At 38.9% G+C, this 19,730-nt stretch overlaps 1 protein-coding gene across 4 annotated transcripts in view; it reads right to left on the reverse strand.

Moving 5' to 3' along the window:
- The window catches only part of scube1 (signal peptide, CUB domain, EGF-like 1), a 65,339-nt gene that overhangs the window by 43,735 nt on the left and 1,874 nt on the right, over positions 1–19,730 (reverse strand). For all 4 annotated transcript variants that reach the window (XM_079623783.1, XM_079623782.1, XM_079623785.1 and 1 more), the window contains exons 2-4: positions 19,525–19,647; positions 11,548–11,673; positions 3,619–3,753 (exon numbers count right to left, since the gene is read on the reverse strand). In XM_079623783.1, coding sequence (XP_079479909.1) covers positions 3,619–3,753; positions 11,548–11,673; positions 19,525–19,647 — 384 coding nt within the window. The remainder of the gene's footprint in view (positions 1–3,618; positions 3,754–11,547; positions 11,674–19,524; positions 19,648–19,730) is intronic.

Here is a 19,730-nt window from a genome sequence, read left to right on the forward strand (position 1 = left end):
GAATGGAGAGATAGGCATACGGATAGACAGACTAAGGGGTGGGTAGACAGACAGGTAGATAAATAGATTTACGGATGGATAGACAGACAGATATATTCACTGGCAGATAGACAGATTGATGGATGGATAGACACAAGGATGGATAGACAGATTGAGGCATGCATGGATATAAGCAGGCAGACGGATATACAGATTGACTGATGGATAGACAGAAGGATAGAGAGATAGACAGACTGACTGATATAGACGGACTGATGGATGGATTGACACAATGGATAGACAAGGATAGATAGGTAGATGGATGGATAGAGAGACAAACAGACAGACAGATGGATAGACAAATAGACAGATTGCTTTTAGATTTTATGCAGATGCTTATTGCATATGATTATTCATGCATATGTATAAATAGACCTAACAACTGCCATACAACTTTCATGAACTATATGAACATTACAGTAACAGTGACCCACACTGGTCAATAGAACTGACAGAAGGAACATGGCCTCTTATAGAGCTCTAGTTTTCCACAGCAGACAGACGGCGCCAATGTCTAACACACACACACACACACACACACACACACACACACACACACACACACACACACACAACACACACACACAACACTGCGCTATAGACTCAGGCCAGTAGGACGCACTGGTGAGTGAAGAATTGTAAACACACAACACCACACATCTCTCTCTCTCTCACACACACACACACACACACACACACAAGCCTTAGGCATGAGCCAATGGGCCATACTGGTGACAGACTAACTGTAAACAAGAAACATACACACATTCACACACACAGATACCCAAACACACACTATTGATGAGTGAGGGTGATGAAGGAAGGTGAGAGGTTCATTTAGGGTGAGATTAAACGTGTGAAAGCTTGCCTGTTTGTAATCAGTGTGTCTGACTGTGAGACTAAGGCCGAAAACTGTACGCGGACTTAAAGGTACAGCGTGTCATTTCTGCACCATTAATGGCAACAATTGAAATTGTAAGTAAATTTCTTACTTAATTAAAATTATTTTGTTATAAATGTATTTTTATTAATTATATAATTTAATTGTATAATTTTTATATAATTTAAAAAATAATAAATGAATAATTGTTTAATTATAAATAATAAAAATAGTTAAATAATAGTATAATATTACATAATATAAAAAAATTAAAATGATAAGCAAAAGATAAACCGTATTATTATTATAAACCGTATTATTAACAGTATTCCTCATAAAATTCATAATTGAAAAAGATACCCAATCTTTCCAGTGGCAAGTATCCGATTCATCTTTCTGTTTACAGTGGGTGTATAGAGCAGTGTGTGTGTGTGTGTGCGTGTGTGTGCGTGTGTGTGTGTGTGTGTGTGTGTGTGTGTGTGTGTGTGTGTGTGTGTGTAGCGTGCGGAGCCATCCAGGACTGCCACAGCACATCAGTTAGCTATCCACAAAAACAACCATTTAGATTGTTTACAGACAAGTACACAAATGCACCACACACTCACTCACATAAAAACATACACTACTCGAGTATTTACTGAAGTTTTGCTTTTGAAGTAAAAATACTACATGCAGGAGCAGAGATTCACCAAAAGCAAATATGGAGCATTTCTGTACCCCTCCTCTCAAATTCTGTATGTTTCTGTCCAGCTCCTGACTGGCTCTATCATTTTCCTCCCTCTCCGATCTTCTCCCAGTGAAATGTAATAGGGAAAATGAGCAATTATGAAAAATTGATCAGTCAAGACTAGAACATTCTTGAAAATAATTTTGGGATTGGCGTTTATTCTCTTTAGCATGCAGTGTGAAGTATTTCACTCAGTTCCCTGATCATTCCGCTTCAACTTCAGCAAGTGAAGAACAATTTTATACTCATGCGTTAAGTATTATGTACATTATGGTCTCTGACAGACAGCATGTTGATGCCGCTCAGGCCGCCATTTTCTCCTTCTTCTCGGAAAGTGATGACAAACTCAAAACATCCGGTAGTGTGGGTATAAAATGTGCTTTTATATGTGACGTTTGAAATGCTTTTTGTGTAGTTCATTATACTTATTATATAGAATTAAGTTTATTTTGTGGCTTAAATAAATGTTGTTACATGTAATAAATTACACGAGACTGACATGTTTGGCTTGTCAAAAATGTTATAACAGCTGTCGCAAATTCATTGACTTTTGAAAATCAAGTTCATTTTTTGGTTTTGATGAACACATTTGTTTGTTTTTCTGTCTCTTATAACAAAAAACTTTTATTTAGACACATGTAAATGCAAATCCTGTTGTAAATAATAGTGAAAAATCACTTTTTAAAACAGATGTCCATTAGTCCATTTATATTAACATACTACTCAGAACATACTCATTTATATACACACACACACACACACACACACACAAAGACCAGAGAGCCTATGAAAAAACTGCAAACATAGCCTAAAAAAGTATGAGAGGATGAAAAGAAGGGGGCCGTACACTCCTCTCCACATTCCACACATGATTGTGAGGGACATCAAAGATGCGATTACGAAGCAACCCACTCTCATTCATGACTTTGTGTGCAAATTGCTCAGATTTGCGTAGTGTGAGGGAATGTGTCCGCCTCGACATGGAGAAGCATCATTAGTTAATTCTGACAGGCGGAATGAGAAAGCACAAGAGGGTCGCATGATCTACACACACACACACACGTCATGACTGACTTTACCATGCATTTGAACTGCATGCATGCACCATCCACACACAAAGACATGCCGCATGGTCGCCTGCGCGTTCAAGCCTTCAACTTCCACCTCTGACCCTCAGCTCTGTCCAGGGTCAAGACTGTCAGAAGTGAGATGCTGTTCTGAACCCACAGTGAGAGTGACAGAGTATACATGGACACATAATCAGAATAAGAAAATGGCCTAACAGGACATGATGACAAGCTTCCAGCAGATAGTTATTCTTCTGTCATCAATAACAGTAAAAGTGACAAAATGACAGACGTAAATCACAACTTTAAGTATGGGACTGGATCACTTTTCATAAAGTACACAACTCAAAATGGAGGTTGTGGAAAAGCTAGGAAGAGCTATATTATGCATTTATACATTTTGCAGCTTAAAGTGTATTAAATATAATACAAAATTATTTAATATCTTAATTTAGTTACCAAACATAAGTTACTGTAAGTTTTAACTTTAATGTGTTTTTTCTTTTTCTTTTAAATAAAAAAAGTCCTAAAAGATAATATCAAGTTATATTTTTTATCTACTAATGTCTTAACTTGCAGCTCCTTTATATATAATATAATATAATATAATATAATATAATATAATATAATATAATATAATATAATATAATATAATATAATATAATATAATATAATATCCCTTTTTAAAGTTATTTTTTTATTTTTCATTTTATATTTTATTCAGTCCAAAAAAATTTTTTTGCCACAAATTTATTCAGAAACCGGGCATGATATTAGACCAGTGAGATTTGACTGCAGGTGAAGCAACAATAAAACTTCAAACACAAGCTAAAAAGCGAGATGTGTGGTTTGTTTCGGTCACAGCTGGCCAGGACAGTGCGCAGTATTAGCAGGATGAGACTCACCATCCGAGCGGTGGATGCAGGTGTGCTGGTTGTCACTCAGGAAGAACCCGTTTTTGCACTGGCACTCATAACTGCCCATAGTGTTGACGCAGATTTGTTGACAGCCGCCGTTGTTGTCCATACATTCGTCCACATCTAGAGAGACACAAACACACACGGTCATTACAAGGCACACAAACACAGGCATTCAAGCACAAGGATCTGGGCAAAACCATCATGCTCCGTCTCTCCGCGTAACCAAAGCCGGCTCAGCTCAGGTATTTGCAACAGTGTTTGTTTATCCGGAGATGATTTTCCTTGATTTCCTCTCGGCGCCTATTAAAGAATGTTTATTAAATGAGTAGTTTGATATTCCCGTTTTCAAGCCATAAACCAGTACACAGACGCACATAATAGATTGAAATAAGAGCATGAAAACAATATCTGTCATCCAAACCATCATTGGATAAATTGTTAAAAGCATGAAGGATACACTTTTTAAAGCTGTTTGGATGCGAGTATCAGAAATCCATGTCCAATCTGTATGTGTGTTTGCCCATTGCTGTGTCTTTGATAGCTCTATAAATGGCACTGTGGGTGTGTTGGTTTGAGTAACAGCGTGACACTGGAGACCAGTAACACACATGAGTGAGTTTTATGCAGCCCTAACACAGCAACCTGCCTCTGTGGGGTCGGCAGCCCATAACTCTCTCTCTCTCAGGGGTGCGATTATGTCTCGCTGTCTCGGAGTACTACCACTGCCACTCTTCTGCCACACGTCACTTTTCCAGCTATGTGGTCCGTCATTCTCATTTGATTCTCTGAATCGCTTCGCTTCAGCCTGATTGCAGCCTATATTCAACAAGCTGAATCTGTGTTGCCTGACTCCCCTGCCTCCTGTATGTGTGAGAACACATGATCGAGTGTAAGAGTATGCGTTGTCAGCCTGTTTAGTATAATCCGGTTCTGTTGTTTACAAGCCACTTATATAGCATTGAATGTTGTACAGTGGAAGGCTGAATGAGCATCAAAGCTTTGGTAAATGAGGCGTTGGTTTCCTCAACTGTTATTATCAGCGCTGCATACACAAACATGCTCAAAGTGACTGTTGTGTATGAGAGATCGCAGTGTCTGTTTCCACACCGTGTCACATTTACATGTTGTGGGACACCTAATGTGGACGTGTGTTTGTGTTTGTGTTTACAGCCCTGTCTTTCTGGAGTGTGTTGAGAGGCAGCGAGTTTTACGAGCTCTTTATTTGTGTACGTAAAGACCTCTACAGCTGTTAGCGCCTGAGCTCGGCGGCACAAAAGCACACTCATCGGCCCACTGACTTCAACAACATCCCATGTAGCGTACAAGCTAAGACAGCTGTGCTAATGGAGACTAACTGACTTACCAACTCTGGCTTTGGTGTCCTGGGTGGATCTCATTGTTTTGTACACTTTATTTGGGATAACATTATAGCTAATGTCTGGACATTCAATCCATCTTCTATTTCTTCCTCGTGACGTCCTAATAAGTAACAATGATACCAAAATGCATCAGCCGAAAGACATGCATGAATGTAGGACATGCATTCATACACTCATCTAACATGCAAACACAACCACTTTTCATGGTTTAATTTGGTCACAGTGGTTTATTATGTGGCTCCAGGCTTTACCTGGCGTCATAACTCTTATTTGAGCATCCGCAGGCGCATCTCGTAACACAGCCAGGACAGCAAGGCCTTTACTGTCCTACTGTACCCTTCGAGAGAGGGGGTCTTTATACCCTCGTTCACAGAGGAATCCCTGTCTTCCCCAGGGTTTAAAAATATGAAATTTCTAGTGAAAACTTTTCTATTTCACATTGATTTAATTTAATTATGTGATCAAGTGATTTAATTTAAAAATGACATTACCAGCATAATATAATTTGAGTTAAATCAAACTGATTTTGATTTAATAACCGCATGAACGGAGCTCAAAATGCTTTAGCAAACTTTTAGGAAAGAACAATCACAATTGAGATCTTGTTAATGTCTCAATTTTTTGACCTAGACAGAAGGTATTAAATGGAGAAAATTATTAAACAAACTTGTGTTGACAACGGTGTAATTTTGTGATCTTTATTTACAGTGTTTACACTGTATTTAAGTATTTAAAGAATTAATGCAACATTGTTGATATCTCACCTCGACCCTTCTATTTAAATGACATGTTGTAATTTTGCAGGTTGTCACCTCTGTCTTTCCACTTTCCTTTTACTATTTCTCTTTCCTCCCTGAAACACATGTTGACATCGCTCTTTCTCTTTTTCTTTATATAAGACATATAAGCCCACCCGGATAACAAGCTTTCATCTCTTTATTGCTGCATGTAACAATCCAGTCGTTGTGGCTTGCTTCTTATTTGTCAGTTCACGGACGAGAGTAATATTTGATAGTAGGATGGTTTGGAGAAGACATGCTGCCTCTGTCTCGAGTGACTCTATAGCTGCGAGCGTGTTGTGTGCCGTGTTTAATTTGTAAATGGAAACAGATATCATCAGTGTGACAGCACTCTCTTGCTTTAAAAGGAGGGGAAAAAATAACATTTCAGCTGTCATCTCTCAATTAAGGCACTCTCTGCCAAAATTTAAACAAGAGCCCTGGCATCCCGGCCTGCGAGTTTAAACTAGAATGCTTTTGTTTTGTTTGATTGCTCTTGTGTAAACTTTAAATTGGAAAAGATCTAAGATGACATGACACAACAGGAGAGAGAGAAGGGGAGAGGGAGAGAGAGAAAGACAGACAGACAGAGAGAGAGAGAGAGAGAGAGAGGGGGGGGGGGGAAATTAAGAGTGAAATAGAGGACAGAATAAAAGTAAAAGAACAAAAAAATCAAAGTGTAAGAGGTGAGAATAAGACTGACCAGAAGTGAAGAGAAAAAGAAGTGAAGAAAACTAAATGGAACATAAGTAAACTGAACATGTTTATAGCATGGAGAAGGGGAAAACAAAAAAGAAAGAAGTGAACAGAACTCAAAAGAACTGACCAGAAGTGAAGTGAAATTAACTCAACAGATGTAAACGGAGGTGAAGTAAACAGAACAGAAGTGAAATGAACAGAACAAGACGAAATATAGAAATGAAGTGACATGAACTAAACAGAAGTTAACAGAACAGAAGAGGACAGAACAGAACAAAATAGAAGTGAAATGAACTCATCTGAATTATGAACAAAACAAAAGTGAAGTGAAGAAATGAACTAAACAGAAGCAAAGTTAAGCGACAAACCAAACAAGACAAAATAGAAGTGAAGTGAAATGAACTCAAAAGAATTGAGAACAACAGAACACGAGTGAAGTGAAGTAAACTGAACAGAAAGTAAAGTAAAGCGAAGTGAAGTGACAAACAAAAAAGCACAAAATGGAAGTGAAGAGAAATTAACTCAACAGAAGTGAACAGAACACAAGTGAAACAGAGCCAAGAGAACAGAACAGTAGTGACATGAAAAAGTGAAGGGAAGCAACACAAACAGAACAAAATAAAATAGAAATTAAGTGAAATTAATTCAATAGAAGAGAAGAGACTGGAATTGAACTGAAGTGAATTGAACTGAAGTGAACACAACTCAACAGAATAGTATACTGAGAATTCTCTTGTTTAAAGTGACCTCAGTTACAACATCACCCGTGTTGTAATTCTAACTATGAGTTATCTTCTCCCATTCTGATGTTGGAACGAGAGGGGAAAAGCAGCCAAAAGATAAATAAACAGCAGCAGCAACGCAGGCATTCATAAAAAAAGGGCCAAATGATCAACACATTGAGTCCAGCTGCCTGCACATAGAGCGAAAACAAATAAGAATGGAAATGAAAAAGACAGAGGAACTGCAGTAAATTGCTCTTTAATCAGCTCCCCATTAGCCGATCTTAAATCAATTAAAGCTTTAACTTGTTAACATGTGGAGATCTAAAACGACTTCCTACACAAGATCAGCCAGGCAGACAACAAGCCACAGCACTGATTTCCGTCCCATTTCAAAGAGCTTGCGGTTTGGTTAGCGCTCAGTAGGTTTGTTTGAACACACTCTGTGAATGTGTGTGTGTGTTTATGCAGAGCGTAATCAGTGGCACAAGCCACATTAAGGCAAGCATCACTATTACTATTGCTCATCCTATGTGCTATTACTTTTGGTTGGGTATATGTGGAATGGTTTTAAACAAAATGACTTTTAAACTGAGTATTATTGGTGGCTGAAAATAATCTAACTAGCACAAGTATACAGTGAATACAAGTCTTTCTGGCCATTTGTCTATGAAGTTGCTTTAAAATATCATGCCAAATGGCTTAGCCCCTCACACAATGTCATTTTAAATAGCTAAGATCTATGGAAGCACATTTCAAAACGTCTTGTAACTGCAGCTTACACAATTACAACTTTACGATTGATGATATTATACTTTTAAACTAACACCCTAGCAAGCTCTTAAAACACTTAATAACTACAACCATCCACAGCATCCTTATGACGCAAAGTTTTGTATGAGCAGACACCAATCGCATTTTCATCAGAATCGAGTTAAAAGAAGCCATTAATTATCTAGAAGTGAATTGGAAAAGGTTAAGCAATACATACTTGGAGAAAATTAAATAGAAAGAGAATGTCAAATAGACAAAAAAGAGATTAAAGGGAAAGGTCGTCATAAACATGATTCATTTAACCTTTCGAGAAGGTCAATAGTTCTAGTGGTTTCACTTCCATCTGAACTTGCCATAATGCGCACACATGCCAATGAGAAACATGAGGGGTGCTATGACAACACTTATGACGGTATAATATGACGGTAAAGCGCCAATGAGAATGAATGAGGTTTTGAAAGAGCAAACAAACACACGCACAGATGATGTGTGAATGAGAAACATCAGCATTAAGAGGAGGAAACATAAAAAGCGCCATATGACGACATCTCTGAGTGGAAGTGTTTCATTGAATGTTTCGAGTTCAGCACAAGTTAAGATTAAAAGACAATTTTAGCTCTTTTTTAAAAACTGAGGGACAGGTTAGAACAATTTTATGTGGTAATAATAGACTTTAAGCCACAAATCATTAATTTAACCTCTCAAACGAAAATTAAAGTGACTGATACTGCATGCAAGTCAAAGAAGAGGACAAGGAGAGTAAAATCTCTAAATGATTCACTTTTTCTGTGTCAATCTATTTCTAGGTAGAGGTGGAGGACAGGGGCTGAGACAAAGACAGACAGAAACAGATTCAATCCAGGAGAGAGGACAAGACAGAAAAAAGGGGAATAGAAAAGTAGCGAGTCCGACAGAAAACTGGAAGCGGAGGGAAAGGCATAACAAGAGCAGCAGAAGGAGGGGGGCTCGAACAGGAGAGCCCCCTCAATGCCGCTGATGGCCCTCTACGGCCTTGTCTTAGTTCCCAGAGCCATCATTTAGGCTTGTATTTGAGACATTCCACAATAAAGATGTCAAATAGAAGGCAAGTCTATCGCCTCTAGGGAAACAGCCTGGAGTTACTCCAAAGAGACCCACAGCCAAGATAACCAAGAAAATGCGGAGAGAGAGGGAGACTGTGCAAAGACAGAATGGAAGAAAGAGAGAGATTTTAAGGAGAAGAAGGATAAAAAGAAAAGTTAGAGAAAGTAAAGAATGGTTTGATTATGAAGGAACGAGTCATAGAGATAGAGTAACATGCAGCATTATCACAGTTTAAGACATTGTATTATGGTACTAATACCTTGTTTTTTTGGGCTGGACCATAGTATACTATGGTACATGAATTTGGTAGTCATTAAATGTGTGTTGTGTAATGCCCACGTCACTAGAATCACCTTGCTTGTTTAAAGCCAATCTGTACAAGTTTATACCTATGAATTCAGAAAGCATAGAAGAAATGCATTCAAGTGATTTTGTTCAGAATAACATGAATGCATTGAACTGCCTGACTTTGTTCGCACAATTCAACAAAATGAAGAGCAAATGTTCGCAATAGTGGCTTAACCAATTGTGTGATTTGGAGGCCTAAGAATAGAAATCAAAGGGACTGTTTGACAGAAATGATGACAGTTTGTATGTATTTTAGTAAATTGGTTTTAATTTCTTATGAATTCGTACAATCTCATCTAATTTTTTTTTTTTGCAATCTGCTTATGTTCCTCTAGTCACACGTAGCCAGACCTTCAGACTGACAGCAGAAGGTCTGGACTCCATCACAGCTTTCATTGGCCAATATTCATACAATATTGTCAACTGGGGTGTGATTAGAGGTGGACCTTCATGGTCATGTTTTACTTACAAATCATAAATTCCCGCACCACTCAGATTGTACAAAGTTTTTAGCCATCTGAAAACACCAGTGCTCTTCTGAAAACGTCTTGATGCGGGCGCTTGAGCCACTTTTTAGTTGAGACACTCTATGTGCTATATATATCCCAAATATCTGATTTCCCAGACAGTTTGTTTCTGAATATAAAAATTCAGCATTTGCTCTGGCTCTTGTTTTCAATGATTTTGTTCCGTCGTAATGCTTGTTGTTATCGTCTGTTGCTGTTGTCCCAGCACCCAGTTGGTGACTGTGGTATTTGTCCCGTCCCTCCTTCACTGTGATTGGACGACACATGACAGTAAAAAGTGACATTGATGAGCGCTGTGTTTTACTCAAAGTTGAATATTCTTCAACTCTCGACCGTAAAAAAAACCTGCTATGTGCTCAGCGCCCACTAGACGCTCAGCACATCGTCACGTTGCTGGCGTTTAAAAAGGACACAGCCCTCCCATTGAAAACAATTGGGAGAATACACTAGCCTTGGGGGAAAAAAAGCATTCATGGACACAGACTTTACCTACAAATCATACGTTTTTGTACTAGTCACATTGTAGAATTCATACGAAATCGCCAACTAGTACAAGAATTCTCATAAAGATCGCGTTGGAAATTACATACTTCACCTTTAAGTAGTAGGCTACGTAATGTCAAAAACCATGCTATTACTATTTGATGTCATCACATTTCTGTTTTGAAATGGAAAAATATTAGGAAAAAACATTTGATTAAATTGTGCAAGCTGTTGTTGTAGCAAGGCAGAGGAGGTGCTAAAGGTCTCTGAAGGTCTGAGCCCTGATGTCCTGCTCTGGGATCCATCATCATTACAACGTTTAATGAAAAATGATGACCTCAGCATCCTGAAACTCCACTCGGCACACATATTTGCTTTGGATTATGAGAGCAGAGAGGAGATGAGATGAGAGCGGTTCAAGGTCTTCATCCAGCTGCTAAGATGAACACCATCGCTGTCTTCTCTCTCCTTATCTCTTGCGACCCTGAAATACGTGGTCGAAGTGACACTATAGAGCCACCACACTTCAGGTTGATAAGTCGCTCTCGACCAAAGACACATCTGCACTCACTTAGAGCAGTAACGCAGACAGACTCGCTACAAAAAAAAACACACTTTTTAACGAATTCCTGAATCCCCACAGCAATCCAGCAAAAACCATGAGACCCGGACCTAACTCTCCGGGTCATGGAATTTCATCTTTGAACTATTTCAATAAATATGAGTTGCCAAGTTATTAATTTTCTCTCAGCCTTTTCTTCCCCTACTTCCATTTTTAACCGCTAACATAAACATCGGACCTGACTGCCGATTTCTGGGAATTGGAGGCGATTGCGCCACTGGTGACATTTGGGTGACATTTTTAAGAGATGAAAATAATCGCAACGTTCCTGTTGGCGTGCTCCTGTCAGAACGGGGATGGAATACTGGCGCTAGACACACTCGGCTGGCCTTTTCCGAGGCGCTGCACGGAAAGATCGCTGAGGCTGATTTGTTTACGTATGCGAAGGGGGTCATTACAGAGGTCATTAGCCGGGCAAAGAGATGACAAGGGAGTAGCTCATCTGTAAGTCCGTCAAGAGAGGCAACCGAGTGTGTATTTTTCTCTCTAGCGTCTTACCAAGACAGTTGTGCCCGTCGTCTGCCAGCATGAATCCATCATAGCATGTGCACCTGTAGTTCCCGGGGATATTGATGCAGTCGTGAACACATCCGCCGTTGTAGTCGTTTTCACACTCGTCCATATCTAAAAAAGACAGCACACACACACACAATTGAGTCAGTAAACACAAAACATCACATTGAGTCAGTACAGATCAGACACATGTCCATAACACAAACAGAATGGATGAGTTACACACTGCAGTTTAATACTTAGGTTAGGGGTTGTTCAAATCACTAACCCTTAAGACTAAAAAGTCAAATCCTGTTAGTGAGACTAAGCAGAGGTTAAATAGGAAGTTTTAGGAACAGTTGGCTTATGAAACAAGCCTCCATTAGGGCTATGAGTCTGTGCAGCAGACAGACGTAAGTGGGGACACTAAAATAAACACAATATTTCTTTCTCTTTCACTCACACACTTGAATACATTGAAATCAGATAGACAGAAAGTGTCTGTTCTCTGCCAGACAATGATAGCGGGTATCTGCTTTGTGTTCTGTATACCTCGGAGTGTGTGATTTAATAAACCTGGCTTGTGCTCTTGGAGACATACGGCACAAACTAAAAATATCCACATTATTTCCCACAAATAACACTCACGTTGTGCAACTGTGGCTTTGAGGACAGTGAGAACTGCGTTTAAGAATGTTTTGTTTTTCTTTGCAAAAACCTCTACTCAAAACCGAAAATCTATTTAGCTCACAGTAACACACATACAAGTGCACATGCTCATGCCACAAACACAAATCATACACACACAGATATACACTCAAATTATGGAGGCATAAATACTTCACTAGTATTTTATTTGTTGTTTATTTCTTTTGTCTATCAAAGAGTGTCGGTTTTGGCTTATTTTGAGGAAAAGGGCCCTCACAGTAGACAAACCCTGAGCCAACTCATCATGAAAACATCCATAAACACTCTGGAGCAAACAAAAAGTTCATGTTTCATTACCGTTTTACCTATGAACATGCTCCTGAAGAGCGCTACATGATCCACAAGAAGGAAGGAAAAAATTAGCGAAAAGAGAGACGTCCCCTGAAGCTAAATGAGATGGAGGAATGACAAATCTTACCTTAATAAAGCCACTTTAAAATAACACATTGAGTGTGTGTGAACATTTTAATTATACAAAAAATCATGATACATTCATAAAGAACTTTACTCTAAATTTAGGATGCAATTTATTCAAAAATCACATACTCTGGATGGCCTTATACATCACGTTAAGATGAAATTGTATACATACTGTAGATATTCAATCTATATTTCATAATTTAGGCTACAGTAAAAGAGTAAGAAAAGGTGCATAATAGCTTGAGCTGCACCTCTGCATAAAAACGCAGATACGTGTATGTACAGCTTGCTAATGAGAGGCCTGTAATCTGGGTGTGTATTAAAGGTGTTTTTTGTTTTTGAGGATGCCACAGTATTGCTTGAGGATGTTTCTGCGTGTGCTCTCAGGCGAGCGTGTCTTTAGAGAGTGTCATATGTTTGCTGTGAGTGACGAAATGCTGTACAAGATGGAGATGGTTTGGGCGTATTAAATGACCTAACCTCAAGCATGTAGTCGCTTATTTAAAATACTCCAAATTCATTAACATTATAACCAGGTAAAGCCCAAATTCATGAACTGGGTGGAAATTTTTATTGTGAGAAGTTCAAATTAATCCACACAATTGAACTGAATGAGACACAATACGTCCGTCAGTGGCATTACACTAATGCATTATAAAGGCAATCCATCCGAGAACTGTAAGAAAGCGAGTGAGCGTCGAGGTGACAGTGTTTTTAGGTGTCCGTGCGTGTTGTGGCCGTTAGCAAGGGTAACAAGCTGTATATGAGCTGCCAGTGAAGGTGTGAGGGGGACGGGGATGTTAAAGAGCGGGACGGCTAGTTCGCTTCCAGCTGACAGACTTCCTGTCCCGGAGCTGTTGTTGATACGGGCCGGCAGCGAGCTGACAGGTCGGGCTGCTGCTTGTCGCCATTTCCGCCGTTGACACGCGCTGATCTCTAATTGAAGGAGAAGTGTTTACGCTCAACATCCCATCAGGCAGATTAAGCACCTCCGCTAACACCTCAGCAGGGGTGGAGCCCGCGGGAGGCAACACCTCAACACCCCTATGATGGCCCAACATATGATAACACACCCCATGCCCAAATCCTATCTGCTGAAAAACGTGCCATGCAGGGAGCAAAGGAAGGAGGGGTACTGCAAAAAGCCCTTTTCAAAACTCAGGAAAGGGACAAACAATGACACCTTGCTAATGTGTGTTTTTGTAAAGTTTCCCACTCCTTGTTATTTAGTACGGGTGAGCTAGCAGATAACAGCCCATATAAACTGAAATCTGTGTCTCCTTACATTTTTGGAGGCAAGTAGATTTTGAATGCAACTTTTAATTTGCACGTTATTATAAATAAAACTCTGTTTTAGAAATCACACATTCACAGTCAGTTTGAACCTTCGACATGTGTACTGAAGGTCCTGTGAAACAAAACAAAAATTATTTTGTAAAAGTGAAAAAAAAATAAAAAAGTGCAAATATTGCATGCAGTCTCAATTAATGTGATGCCATACAAAGTGTACATTATAAAAAATATATGTAAATGTATGTATATTATTTAAAAGAAAACGATTTTTTTGAATGAAGCCATTCACACAAAGAACAATAATTATAAAGATAACAATATTAGATTCCACATCAGCGGACAATATCATTCTGTTTATTCTAAGCGTGCGCTGCAGTTTTGTCATCTGCCACTTTAAATGCTCGAGCTGTCATTGTTTTTCTCATTCATCAGCTGGAAAAAAATCATTCTGAAAGTGATTTCAGTGATATCGTTCTTCTGTGTCGTTATCGTTAAAGTTATCGTGTAGACTGCTATTCTTTTATATTTAGAATGATTTTTAGAACTTTATCTTATTTTAGAACTATTCCATTATCATTAGTTATCGTCCTTAGTGACTGTGAACAGGCCTTTATGCTCATCAGGGCTGCATTTATTTGATCAAAAATATAATGTGAAAATTACAACTTAAAAAAAAACAAATTTCAAAATGTAATTTATTCCTGAGAAGGCAACAACCAGTCCAATTGTTAGTGTCACATGACCCTTCTGAATTCATTCTAATATGCTGATTTGTTTATCAATGTTGAAAACAATTGTGTAACATTTTTTTCTGGATTTTGGATGAATAGAAAGTTCAAAAGAACAGCTTATGTTTGAAATATAAATCTTTTGTAACGTTAAAAATATATTTACTGACACTTGATTCATTGAATTGAACAATTTTACTGACCCCAAAATTTTGAATGATAACAATTATAGAAGAATTTAAAATGCTGTTTAAAAAAAAGTTTTAGATTAATAATATGTCACTCCACATTTTTCATTTTGTAACTGTCCTGTAATGATTTTATGATTTTATGATTTTCAGTGTGTGTGTGTGTGTGTGTGTGTGTGTGTGTGCGCGTGCGTGCGTGCGTGCGTGCGTGTGTGTGTGTGTGCGTGTGGTGGCATATAAAGCAGTAAAGAGACTGAAGTGTCCTGTGAGGGGAGGGTCAGGGATGAATGGTGGGCACACTCAGACAGCCAATCACAGCATTGACAGCTCTGGGATGAGTCCGCAGACACCAGGCAGACAATGGCCTAGTAATGGGCCGACACCTCCATCTCTCATTCCATTTATCTGTCTCTTCCTCACCACCCCCCATGCCCTTTTCTATCATTTTCTCATCGAAACACTCAGAAACACAACTACACACACAATCCATCTCAGTCTACACACAAGCACAGACTAGGGCACTTCTTCAGTAAAGCAGCGGCAATTACCTGACCTCTTTCAGAGAGATAAAAAGGGGATGGAGGGAATGAGAAAAAGAATGAATAAAAAGGCGGACAAGACAATTTTCTCCAGGTTAAACTGACTGACCCATAGTCCTGATGCCGAGTCATCTTTACAGGCTTTGTTTAATCTCTTTCTCTACCCTGCAAATAAACCCAGCAGTGAAATCCCTACACTTGCCTCTGGGGATTTAAGATCTGTGGGGATTCCCTTCTGAGAAAGCTCATCAATTAATCAATTTGCATAATCAATAAAACCCAAAAGGGTCAGGAAGGAAGTGCTATGTCATGACTCATCTCATGCCATAATTTTTTATATATAATTATAATCTTTTATCTTTAAAGCATATAAACTGTGTCATTACTGTGTGATTTCAAAGTCACCAAATGAAAATGAGTTTCCCTTTCATTAGTCAAACAAACCAATAGCCCCGCCCCCAACTCGCGGCATTGGTCGAACCAACGTTGCTGTGTCATGCTGGTCGGGATGCTCAAACAAACAGAGCAATGTTTTGATACTGGCACAAAGCCACTGTGTTTAAGTTTTTAGGGGAATCAACCAACAAAAGGCATTTTCAAGGCATATGCCGTCTACTGTAGGAAAAACCATTAGATGGATTTTTTTGGAGTTTAAATGAAGTCTACCAGCCCAAAAAAACACATCAAATACATAACACAAAGCAGATTTACAACATATCCCTTGACTTTACAATGACAGAAACATGCAAAACACAATTTTCAGAATCACCCATGAAGCAGCACTTTTCAAATCTCACATTACAAGCAGATGCACCTCAAAAACCTGTTTTGTTGTGTCTGTATATCTACTCACCAGCTAAAGTGATGTTTATCTGCAATTACTTATAAAAACCATGTTAAAGATTCAAATAATAGCAAATATTTTCAATAATTCTATGAGCACAAAGCTAAAAAGTTAATAATGAATTGCAGTGGGCTTGAGGACCAGCTGACTGAATTTACTGAGCAGTCAGCACAACATTTTTAACTAATATTTATTTAGTAAACCCAAATGAGGCTGACGTTTCTCCTGAAACTTCTTAGGCGAAATAGTCGACATATAGGAAGGTTAATGTGAATAGCATAGCTCAGATTATATGATCTTAAAGAAATTAGATGAGAAACATTTGAGATCTTTTGTAGACTTTGGTATGTTGGCAAATCTGAGCACATGACACTATTGAGATCTCCTCTGAAACTTCAGATGAGACTCATTTGAGATTACTGGGGTATTTTTCTTCGGATAAACACCTGAGAAATCAGGAGACTCAGAGACACCTGACCTCCATTTCATCTCATTGGTGTATAGGAGAAACAACTGAGACGTTAAGGAGATCTTATTAATGATTATTCTTTTCTAATGAATGGTCTGCAATTAAGGTACTTTATGAGAAACTGCTGAGACAGAGGCCCTGTTTACACCTGTATGCGTTTGATCAATCAGATCACAAGCCTACGACGCTAAGTAAACGGGGTCTAAAACGTTTTGAGTTTTGAGCTTCCAGAGGTAGTCGAAAACGCATTTGACCGGATTGCTTTGGTAGTGTAAACGCTCATGTGGTCGAATGTGCTCGAACAGCCACAAAAGATCTGAAAAAGCCCATGAAATGTACCCGCCAGTAGACCCTCCTCTCGAAGAAATCAGAACAGAAGTGGTTTAAAGTGGACAAAAGAGACAGATTAAAACACCAGGTGTAAATAGGAAAATGTCTCCCACATCTACTTCGATCGACCAAAACACATCTTAATACCAGGTGTAAACAGGGCCAAAGGTCTACATTACTGAAACACCCAAGCTTTCAAAGACCAATCTCTGAGCAAAAGAAATGTACTTTTGATTGGCATCTTGGTTAATAAGAGCACAGTTTAAGACATTTTCTGCGACACACCTGGATTGCTAGGATCTTTTCAGAGAAGAAACATCTAAAAAGCAAGAGACTTCAGCTAAAAGTCTCCATTTAGCCTATTTGTTGTCTACACGAAACAATTGAGATATTAAAGAGATGGGTTCTGAATGTCCTCATGCTCAACAGACTTCACTAGCATGTAACTGACCACAAAGGCACCGATGTGCAGACAGACACAATGACTGCATTAGAGTGTTAGCAAGCGTTTTCTTAATTTTCTTCAAAGCCAAACACGCAGGGCTTTAATTAAAGGGTGGGTATTGAGGGTGTTAATGGGCTTTTTTTGCTTCAGACAAAACAGCCCCCACCCCACTCCCCACAATACACCACATTACACTGTGGACGGAATGTCCGCTCAGACAGAATAAGAGCAAAAAAAAAAGAAGAAAAAAAAAAAGAGAAGAGACGCACGCATAGTTAACATGCTAAGACCAAAGCAGACCGGTCGGATTCAACATAACTGACAGCCTCATTGCCCCGCGAACGTAGACGGCGGTTTGAAGGTGGGAGGAAAAGGCTTCTGTAAAGTCCAGAACATTCCCCATGTTTCCTTAGAGAAATAAAAAGATGTTGTTCTAGCCCACGCTGTCTGGCCTCAGACACTGAAGAGCAGTCTGCCATTTCACATCCACCTAATTCATTAATGCAATTGAGAATGGGTTTCGGGTTTCATAATAGGTAGAGAGCTCATTTCACCCTTTTCCTGAAACACAAGCTCCACACATGTGGGTGAAACGGGGAGAGAGTGCGGCAAAACGAACAATCTAGAATCCACAGATGAAGAACACAGAGTACAATAACAGGAAACAGCAGAGAGAGAGAATAACCCGACTGTTTGTCAGCTCTAAAAGTGTCCATCATGCTCGTGCACCTCAGTGATACTCGGACACACACAAACTCATTTACGCCCATGTAGCTCGCAGTCTTTAATCGCACCAGCTAGAAGTCAGAGAAGTGTGTGTGTGTGTGTGTGTGTGCAAATGGATAAATTCAAGATGCTTGAATACAAATTCATCCTGGGTGGAATAACCTGGACCTAGAAATCATCACTTGATTTATTAATAACCGTACCCTGCACCTGCTCAGCCATGAAACGGAAGTGTGAAATTGTGAGTATGAAATAAGAAATAGAGCATAAATTTAGAGTATTTAATTATACAATATTAGAGGATAACCAAAGAAATTTTTTTTTTTTTAAATAATGTCTAAAATATTTTCGTGCAAATTTTTAGATTCTACAATTCTACAGTGTTATACTGATAACATATTTTGTAAAGAAAAAATATTGATTTAGAAAAATGTATATCGTATATAATTTTTTTATATAATGCATAAAAATATATAATTTTCATGAAAGAAATGTATGAGGAAAAAATGCATATTGCATATACATTTTTGTAATATAATGCCAATCTATAATCCTGAATGAAAAAATATTAAATTAGAAAAATACATATTATATATATTTTTTTGTAATATAATGCAAATATAGAATCTTTATTGAAAAACTATTGTTATTGCATATTGTTAATCCATGTTTTGAAATATAATGGCAATATATAATTTCAATAAAAAAATAATTAAATTAGACAATCACTGTTTTGTTCTCCAGTCACTATGTTCTCCAAAAATCACATTAGCTATTAAAAAGTCTGGAACGATCAATTACTAAATTGTTCTGTTACAAAAACCCACACATTCAGAACTTTCTTATATTTATGCCAAAAAGCATGTCCATTACGTTTGTGAGTGTACAGAGATGTGGCGTGATGTTAATGTGTGTATGAGTGTTCCAGTGAATGTGAGTGTGATCCGCTCTGATCGTGTCGTGTGTGTGTGTGTGTGTGTGTGTTGGCTCCAGCTGTGCTGTGCTCTCGAGCAGAACAGGAGAGGGAGGTGTAAAGACTGGAGCAGGTTTTGGCCTCCCAGCACCTCTCACCCTCACACTGCACTTCCTCCTCACTAATTAAGACCCACAGCAGGATCTAGAGAACAGCTGGATGACCTGACTGAGTGTGTGTGTGTGTGTGTGTGTGTGTGTGTGTGTGTGTGTGTGTGTGTGTGTGTGTGTGTGTGTGTGTGTGTGTGTCAGTCAGCCAGAGACGGGCGGACAGGGACGGAACGAGCGAAACAGAAGGAGAGAGAGATCTGTCTGGCCCACCTTCGCAGTGCTTGCCATCTCCCTTGTAACCAGTCTTGCAGATGCACTTGAAGGACTTCGGAGTGTTCTGGCACAGAGCGTCGATGTGACAGTCATCTGTGGCTTCGGAGCACTCGTCGGCATCTGTCGGGTAATCACATGGGATAAGATTTAGCTGAATGCTTGTTACACATCGATCTGAAGGATAATAGTGTCAAATCAGACAG

This window comes from Phoxinus phoxinus, assembly GCF_949152265.1.
Source record: "Phoxinus phoxinus genome assembly, chromosome: 9".
NCBI lineage: Eukaryota > Metazoa > Chordata > Actinopteri > Cypriniformes > Leuciscidae > Phoxinus > Phoxinus phoxinus.